Source organism: Fonticula alba, assembly GCF_000388065.1.
Source record: "Fonticula alba strain ATCC 38817 unplaced genomic scaffold supercont2.13, whole genome shotgun sequence".
Lineage (NCBI taxonomy): Eukaryota > Rotosphaerida > Fonticulaceae > Fonticula > Fonticula alba.
The window spans coordinates 169,204-178,049 of NW_009242983.1; the positions used below are offsets into that span (position 1 = coordinate 169,204).

The 8,846-nt window shown below is 77.4% G+C and overlaps 2 protein-coding genes across 2 annotated transcripts; one reads left to right on the plus strand and one right to left on the minus strand.

Annotated features, from left to right (window-relative positions):
• Positions 1–342: 342 nt before the first annotated feature.
• H696_05714 (hypothetical protein) lies at positions 343–5,828 on the plus strand (the record flags this gene model as incomplete). Its single annotated transcript, XM_009499527.1, has 2 exons — positions 343–3,805; positions 4,159–5,828. The coding sequence occupies 2 exons, from the start codon at positions 343–345 to the stop codon at positions 5,826–5,828; spliced, it is 5,133 nt and encodes a 1,710-aa protein (XP_009497802.1).
• A 457-nt stretch (positions 5,829–6,285) lies between these two features.
• H696_05715 (hypothetical protein) lies at positions 6,286–8,805 on the minus strand (the record flags this gene model as incomplete). Its single annotated transcript, XM_009499528.1, has 2 exons — positions 6,286–7,177; positions 7,549–8,805. 2 exons carry the CDS (start codon positions 8,803–8,805, stop codon positions 6,566–6,568), a joined length of 1,869 nt encoding a protein of 622 aa, XP_009497803.1. The 3' UTR covers positions 6,286–6,565.
• Positions 8,806–8,846: the final 41 nt, after the last annotated feature.

Consider the following 8,846-nt stretch of genomic DNA (forward strand, 5'->3'; position numbering starts at 1 on the left):
CCCCCCCCCCTCTGTCACATCGATCTGCCCTCTTTGTTCCTCTGCCTCCGTCTCTTGCTCCTCGCGCGCCCGCTCCTTCCCTCCCTCCCCCTCCCCACCTTTCGCCTTTTCGCCTCGCGGCCCTCGCCCCGTCGGTCTGCCCCATCCGCTCGCCTTCGCAGGCTCCTGGCTCCCGGCCGGCCCTGGCCCCGTCGCGGCGACCGTCCGACGCGCAGGCCACAACCGGGCAGGTGCGCTCCCCTTCCCGGCCGCCGCCCGCCGCGTGCGCGCGCCCCCGGCCCCCCCCCCCCCCCCACCCGGCCCGCCTCCGACCCCCGGTCCTGACGCGCCCCGGATAGATCCATGTCGCGCGTGCGTGGCCAGAATGACGCGCGCGCCGCGGCGCCCGGCATCCCCCCGCCGCTGGCCAGCCGCACGCCGCCCGACAGCCGCAACGGCATCATCATCGGCCTGCGCGACAGCAGCACCGACGGCATCAACTCCTCGTCGCAGCTGACCTACAATGAGGCCCTCGGGGCGGCGGCCGCCGCGGCCACCGTCAACTCCCAGGTGACCATGGCCGGGTCGCAGACCACCCAGGCCACGGCCGCCGCGGCCGGCATCGTCAATGCCCTGGTCGAGGCGGCGGCCCCGCCGCAGGTGATCGCCGCGGCGGCGGCCGCGGCCGCGGCCGCCCTGGCCGGCGCCGGCCGCACCGACTCCGAGTCCATCCTGGCCGCGGCATTGGTGTCGGCGGCCTCCTCCTTCCTGGACCAGGACCGCAATGTGGACGCCGGCATTGCCACCCTCTCGGCGGCCCGGCGCTCCGGGGACTTCTATGCCCAGCTGCTGAGCCGCACGGCCGGCAGCACTTCGGACAATGGCCTGGGCTATGAGCTGCTGCTGCTGGCCCAGGAGTCCGTGGCCCTGTCCATCGCCGGGGGAGGGGCCCGGGGGTCGGCCTCGGGCCCCCGGCAGCCGGACCCGGCAGCCGGCGCGCCGGACGACCGCCGGGGCGCCCGCCGCCGCCGGCCGCGCCAGGGCCCCCGACCCGGGCGCGCGGAAAGCCCCCCGCCGCGGCCGGTGGCCGGGCTCCACCGGGCCGGCCGGACCGCCTCCAGCCGGTCGCTGGCCTCCACCGAGTCGGGCCGGTCGGGCGGCGGCTCGGTGGCGGCCGGGCCGGCAAGCCCGGCCGGCGGCGTGGGGCCCGGCCCGGCCACCCCGCCCGGCGGCCCGGCCACCTCCGGCACAAGCCCCGGGGCGCCGCCACCGGCCCCGGCCGCCGGGGGGCCGCTCTCGCGTGCCTGGGACTCGGTGCCCGTCGGCCCGAGCACCCTGCGCAAGACCATGCGCGTGTCCTACTCGTCCGGCGACTGCCGGCGGGACCACATCGACTTCCGCGTCGGGCGCATCGGGCCCGGGGCCTTCGAGGGGCGCAGCATGTCGCCGCTGGGGCCGGGGCCGGGGCCGGGGCCCGGGCCCGGGGGCAGCCCCGGCCCGGCACCCGGGGCCGGCCCGGCCTTCCCCCCCGCCGGGGGCCGGCCGCCGGCCGGCGAGCACTTGCAGCTGCTGGAGCGCTGCCAGAGCGACCCGAGCGCCTGCCTGGCCCGGCACCCGGGCCCCGGCATGGCCGACGGCGCCGACAGCCCGGACGGCCTCGACGACCGCCGGGGCACCGGCCGGGACAAGCCGCCGGGCCGGCTCGCCCGCGCGGACTCCGGCTCCCGGTGGTCGGTGGACTCGGCCCCGGGGGCCGGTGGTCACAGCGGCCCCGGCAGCCTGGCGGCCATCGCCGACCAGGTGGCCCTGCCGCGGCTGCTGAGCCGGCTGGCGGCCGCCCGGTCGCCGGACACCGCCTCCGATGCCGGGCCCCCGACGCCGCTGTCCGGCGACAATCTCCTCTTCACCCTGGGGTCCGACGATGGGGCGGACACCAGCGACCCGGAGGCCGGCTGGTCCGGCGACGAGGCCCACCCGGGGGGCTACTCCTCCGAGCCCGGGGACCTGGGCGACTGGGACACCGCCTCGGACACCGAGGACATGGAGCCGGACGAGGCCCCGGGCCCGGGGGCCGACCTGTTCGGCGGGGCCACGCCGGGCGCCCCGGCGCCGGGCCCGCACGCGCACCCGCCCCTGCAGCCGGCCGCGCCGCAGCTCAGCATGTCGCCCAGCCGGCTGGAGGCGCTGCTGCGCGACCCGGAGGCGGCCGGCGATCCGAACCTCGGGCTGGCCATGGCGGCGGCCGCGCACCTGGCCGTCCCCCTGCGCCGGTCCCAGCTGGAGACCCTGGCCGGGCGGACGGACGTCGCCCCGCTGGCCGGGCACGCGGTGTACCTCGACCACCCGACCGACGAGGAGGACATGCTCCTGGGCACGGGGGATTCCACCGGGGCCGGGGTCGTGGCCGGGGCCGGGGCCGCTGCGGCCGGCGCGGGCGCGGGCACGGCCGCGGGCACGGCCGCCGCCGGCCCCGGCGCCGCCGTCGACGCCGGGGGGGCTGGCCCGGCCCCGGCCGGCGCCTCGAGCCGGTGGTCGCGCGTGGTCGGGTCCGGCAAGGTCCGGCCGCTGGTCCGGCCGGCCGGCGCCCCGGGCAGCCCGGCGCCCGGCCCCCGAGCGGCGCCCCCCCCGGCCACCCCCCCCGGGGCCGAGGCCGATGACGAGCAGGACGCCGAGGACCCGGCCGAAGGCCCGGCCGGCCGGCCGGCGGACCGCCTCCCGCAGAGGGCCCACAGCGGCGGGCATGTTGTGGGCCTGGTGCCGGGGGCCGGGGCCGGGGCCGGGGCCGGCGGCGGCCGGGGCGGCCCCGACCACCCGCAGCCGGCCACCGCGCAGCAGCACGCCCAGGCCCAGCCGCCGCTGCCCCGGCTGTGGGCCGACCGCGAGCAGCTGGAGCCCATCCGGCTCCGGGGCCTGGCCCGGGCCACGAGCCTGGACCTGCGCGGCCGGGGGCTGGTGCAAATCACGCAGGACATCTCGCGCGCGCGGAAGCTCGTCCTGCTGGACGTGTCGCGCAATGCCCTGGTGGACTTGCCGCTTGGGGCCCTGCGCGATGGCCCGGGCCGCCTGCACCGGCTGAAGCTGGTCAACCTGTCGCACAACAACCTGACGGCCGTGCCGCCGGAGCTCTTCCAGCTGCCGTGCCTGCGGAAGCTGGACCTGTCGCACAACCGCCTGGCCGTGCTGCCCACCGCGGCGGCCACCTACCAGCGCGCCTCGGCCGAGCTGTACTCCCTGCTGCTGAATGACAACCGCCTGGTGGAGCTGCCCCGGGTGCTGGGCGAGTGCAAGTCCCTGGAGGAGCTGGCCGTCCAGCGCAACCCCCTGGTGGCCATCCCGGCCGAGGTGCTGAGCCTGCCGCAGCTTCGCCGGTTCACCTTCCACGGGTGCCACTTCCTGTCGGCCGCCCAGATCGAGTGGATCGATCGCGGGGGCTGCTACATGCACCTGCGGCCGGCCGGCGCCGCGGACCCGGCCGACCCCCGGGGCCTCGGGCCGGGGCCGGGGGCCGGCGTGCCGGCCGCCGGGCGGCTGGCGGCCGGCCCCGCGCCCGACCCCGACCGGCTGCCCTACTGGCGGATGCTGTGCGCCCGGGCGGCCGGCACGCCGGCCCCCCCGGGGCCCGCCGCCAGCCGCCCGGCCGCCGGCCCCGGGCTCACCCTGGCCGAGGTGAGTGCGCACTTCCGCCGGGCCGCCCCCGGGTGGATGCGTGCGCTGAACTGGCCGACCGAGGGTGCGCCCGAGGCCCGGGCGCCCGGCGCCGTGGGCGACCCGCCGGCCGGCCGGCCGCCGCACCCGGCCGCCGCCCTGCCCGCCGAGCATGTTGACCGTGCGTCCCCGCCGGCCGGCCGGCCGCCTCCCCTGCCCGGCGAGCCGGCTGGGCCCACTTTTGGCATCCGCCTCTGGCCCGGGATCAGACACTGACCTCTCCGCACGACACCCACACTATGTGTGCGCACCGCACATGGCGCCCGCGTGGTCTCCCGCCGACGGGGATGGCCACCCCGCGTGACGGGGCATGGTCTTTTGTGTACGCGCGCGCGGCCCGCGGCGGCCCTGGCACCGCCGGATGCCGGCACTGCTCCGGCCCGGCCCCCGGGGGCCCGACCGCCCGCGGCACGGCCATGCGGCACGCGACCCGCCCGACGCCGGGACCGGGCCCGCCCGCCCCCCCAGCCCCAGACACGGTCTTCTCGCAGGACGGCCTGGCGGACGATGTGCCGGACTTCTCGCCGAGCGTGCTCGAGGCGGCCACCCGACAGTTTGCCATGTCCCACGGTGGGCTCGGGCTTGGCCTGGGCCTGGGCCTGGGGGTGCCGGAGCTGGAGGAGGCGGCCGGCGGCGGGGCCGCCGGGGCCGCCGCCGCCGGCCAGCGCCTGGGCCAGGCCATCGCCGGGGCCATCGCCGGCCCGGGGGGCGCCGGCCCGGGCCACGTCAACGCCCTGCTGGGCCTGCCGCCCGGCGGCCTCGGCCCCGGCGGCCACCTCCCCATGGTGCCCATCAGCTTGGGCTCGCTGCCGGGGCCCGGGGCCATGATCGCCCCCGGGGTGCCGGCCGACACCCTGGTGCAGCACGCCCTGGCCGGCGGGGGCATTGCCATCGGGACGGGGCCGTTCGGCGGGCCGGCGGCCGCCGCGGCCACCGGCCCCCCCCCGCCGCTGCCGGCCCCCGGGGGGGGACCCCCTGCCGGGGCGCCGGGCACCGCGGCCACCGCGGCCGCCGGCCCCGGGCCGGCCGCCAGCACCGGCACAGCCGCCACCATGGCCGCGGCCATTGCCGCCGCCGCCGCCGCCGCGGCCGCCGCCACCACCACCACCACCGCCGCGGCCGCCGCCGCCACCGGCAACAACCCCCACAACCCCAACCTCATGCCCACGGCGGTGGCCATCGCCGCGGCCGCGGCCGGCGTCGGGGCCAACGACCCCAACCGCGACGCGGCGGCCCGCCTGCGCCAGGCACATGCGCACAATCTGGCCGTCCTGGCGGCGGCCCACTGCCGGACGTTGGCCCGGCGCACGGCCGCCAGCCAGCGCTCGCCCTCGCTGCTGGAGCTGGCCTGCCGGGAGCTCTGGCGCCAGCACAACATCTGGCGCGAGCTCCGCCAGGCGGACCCGGCCCGGGCCGAGGCCCTGGCCGCGCGGGTACTGGCGGCCACGGCGGCGGCGGCGGCGGCGGCGGCCACGGCGGCGGCGGCCACGACGCCCGGCGCCTCGGGCACCGGGCGCCCCGGCCGGCCCGGGTCCTCCCGGCCCCGGCGCTGGGCCAGCAGCCTCTGGGGCCGGACCCGGGCCGGGCTCCTCCCGGGCCGGGCCCCCGGCCACCGGGGCCCCCCCCTCCCCACCGGCAGCCCCGGCGCCTGGACCCCCGGCAGGCCCCCGGCCACCGGGCCCGGCCATGCCAACAGCCTCCCGCCGGTGGAGCAGATCTCCGCCCTGCTGGACTTGACCGGCCGCCAGCCGGGGGCCATCCTGCGCCAGGTGTCCCCCACGGTGGTGGCCCTGTTTGCCGGGATGATGCGCTGCTCGGCCTGTGGCGGCCCGATGAACCACCAGTCGGCCATGCGCTACCGCATGGTCATCCGAGCCAGCGGCCCGCAGAACCTCCCGCCCGACCGCCAGCGCGACATCCTCCGGCCCATGGTCGTGTCGTACCAGCTGTGCCAGGCCCATTGGCCCGGGCCCGGGGACACCCGGCGCTTCGGCCACCAGCAGCAGCTGTCCCTCTCGGCCCTCAGCATATACCCCAACACCATCGGCGAGAATGAGCGCATTCGCTTCCTCTTTGCCGCGCCCGCCCGCCATGCGGACCGGCTCTGGCCCGAGGGGACGGGCCTGCAAGCGCTCCAGGGGTGACCCGCGCGTGCTCGCCCCCGCCCCGCCCCCCTCCGGCCGCGCCAGTAGAAGAGTGCGCACCGCGAGCGCCGCGCCGCCCGGCGGCCGGGTGTGCGTGCGCGCGCATCGGCCATCGGCGAGATCGGCCCGGGCCTGGAGAGGGCCCGGGCCCGGGCCAGCGCGAGGAGAGCGGCCACGAGGAGAGCGAGAGCGAGGCGTGAAGGAAGACGAAAGCGAGACAGAGGGTGAGCAGACACACGCCGGCACCCGAGTTTTGTCCTTGATACATACACACACACACACACACACGCAAATACATGGCCCCATGCTTCGTCCGCGCGGCCGGGATGGAGGGGCTGGAGGGGCGGCCGTGCTGCTGCTGCTGCTGCTGCTGCTGCTGCTACTGCTGCTGCTGCCAGCTCACTGGCTGGGCCCGCTGCCAGCCGGGCAGAATCAAACACCGAGGAGGGGGGATGCACGGGCACGGCCAATCTATGGGGGAGGTGTATTTGCGGCTCCGGAGCGCGCCGGTGCCCGTGAAAGGGGGCGCCCACGGGCTGGACCGAGGCAGGGGGGTGGGGAGACGCGGCCCGTGGCCGGCGGGGGCAAGCCAGCGAGGCATCCGACGCCCCAAGGCACCCCGCGACCCGGGGGACGCCAGAGGCCGGGAGCCCGGAAAGAGAGAGAGACCGAGCGACCGAGCGACCGAGCGAGAGACCGACCAGGGGATGGGCGGAGGGAGAGACAGAGAGACGCATCTACTCGCGGGGCTTGCCGCCGGCCGGCGCATGCGGCCGGAAGGGATACGGCAGGGCATCCGGCCCGGGCTCCGGGCTGCCATCGCTCGGGCTGATGGCGATGAACTTGTAGATCTGCCCCATCTGGTCCAGGTCCACCAGGCGCCGGACGCCGGAGATCAGAGCGGCCCGGTCCTCGCGCGACATCGGCGCCGGCGCCCCTGGGGGGAGGGCCTCGCCGGTGGCCGCCGCCTTGGCCGCCGCCGCCTGGCGCGCGGAGTCCAGCTTGAGCACCTGCTGCAGCCGCACCCCGATCCCCATGTCGCGGAGGAACTCGTGCTGCGTCATCAGGCCCGACACATTGACCTGGCGCCGGAGGGGGGCCGCGGCGTCCAGCCGCGAGGCAATGGCCGCCGCCGCCGCCGCCGCCGGATCTTCCTGGCCCTCGCCGGCGCGCTGGGCCCGGAGCGACTGGTCCAGCCCCGACACCGAGGACCCGGTGGTGGCGTCCAGGTCGAAGGCCAGCGGCATGTGCATGGCCGCCCGGCGGACCAGCGAGAAGTCCACATCCGCACTGAGATCCACCGTGCCCGGCTGCAGCAGGGGATGCACGAACTGGTGCTGGCGGATGCCCTGCGACCCAGGAGGGGGGGGGCGATCGTGTGCAAGGGGAGGCGGCAGAGCGGGGCCCGGCCGCGTGGAGGCCGCGCCGCAGAGAGGGGAAGGGAGGGTGAACGGGTCAGAGGCATGTTTGAGAAGCCATGGGCATGGTCGGCCCAGAGGGAAGGGGACGGAGGGAGGGAGGGGGGAGCATCTCGGCAGCGAGGGGGGCAGCGCGCGCGAGAGGCTGGCGGGAGAATGGACCGGAGAATGGCGGGCCGGGAGAAGAGACGCAGGGCAAAAGAAAGAAGAGAAACGACGGGAGAGAGAGAGAGAGGGAGGGAGGCAGGCCCAGGGGAGGGAACGAGGGCAGGCAAAAAAAACAACAACAGCGCAGCACGCACCCGAACCGACGAGCGAAGCGGCCCATCCACGCCGTAGTCCACGATGAGCGCCACACCGCGGTGGTCCTCCACCATCTGGGCGATGCGGGCGCTGACGTCGGCCACCGCGGCGCTGATCTCGATGCGATCGTCCTCCGGCGCCGGGTCTGTCGTCGTCGTCGTCGCCGCCGCCGCCGCCGACGACGACGACGCCGGGGCGTGGGTGACGGTGGCCGGCGCGCCACCGCCCGGCCCGGCAAACATGCTCACCAGGGAGGAGTTCGGCGTCGGGCCATCGGACAGCGTGAAGCAGAGATCATGCTCGGCATCCTCGCCGGAGAGCTCCGGCATGGGCGGCAATGCCGGCCCCGAGCCAGCCTCGCCGCCGGCCGGGCCGACCGGGTCCAGCTCGGCCACCAGCCGCGGGGACAGGCTGACCAGCACCTCGGACCAGGCCCCCCCGGGCGGCCGGACAAATTGGAACACCGGCAGCGCATCCAGGAACTCGTGTGCCAGCAGGACAAATCGCTCGGCCGGCCGGCCGGCGGCCGCCAACTCCCGGTCTTCGGCTTGGATCTCCTCCAGCGAGCCGTACCAGCTGACGGCCACGCCGTCCGGCGTGCGCCCGGTGGCCGGGTCCACCTGCAGGGCGGCCGCCTGCACCGCGCGCAGGGTCGGCGACGCCTCGACCAATTGCACCCGCGACAGGCGGTCCCCCAGGGAGACCCCCCGGCCGGAGTACAGACGCCGCGCCACCCGCAGGACGTCCTTCATGAGGGTCCCCTTGCCGGGGTCCAGCTCCACCAGCCGGAAGGGCGATCCCCCGGCACCGGCACCGGCACCGGCACCGGCCGCCCCTTGCCCCTCGAAACCCAGCAGCACATTGGTCACCCAGGTGCCGACACAATCCCCAAAGAGGGAGCTCACCTCGGGGCTGGTGACGAAGTCCCCCGCCCGGCCCAGGGCATCGTGGTGCATGTAGAACCCGGCCACCGGGTTGGTCAGGCATTCCTTCATGAAGTCCGCCACCGACAGGGGCCCCTGCAGGCGGATCTTGCTGATGAGATACTGCAGGAACCGGTCGTGCGAGACCGGCGCCCCGGCCTGCTCCGCCGGCGAGAGTCCCGACCCGACGGTCGGCGGGGGGGCCGAGCCGGACCCGGCATCCGAGGAGAACGGCCGGCCAGCCGGGCCCAGAGCATGGACCCCGGCGGCCACCAGCGGCCGCCCTAGCCGGGGGAGGCAGGCGGCCCCGCGCCGGGCAACGTGCGCGAGCATTTTCTTTTCTTACGAGGGGGAGGGGGGAGGGGGGAAGGGAA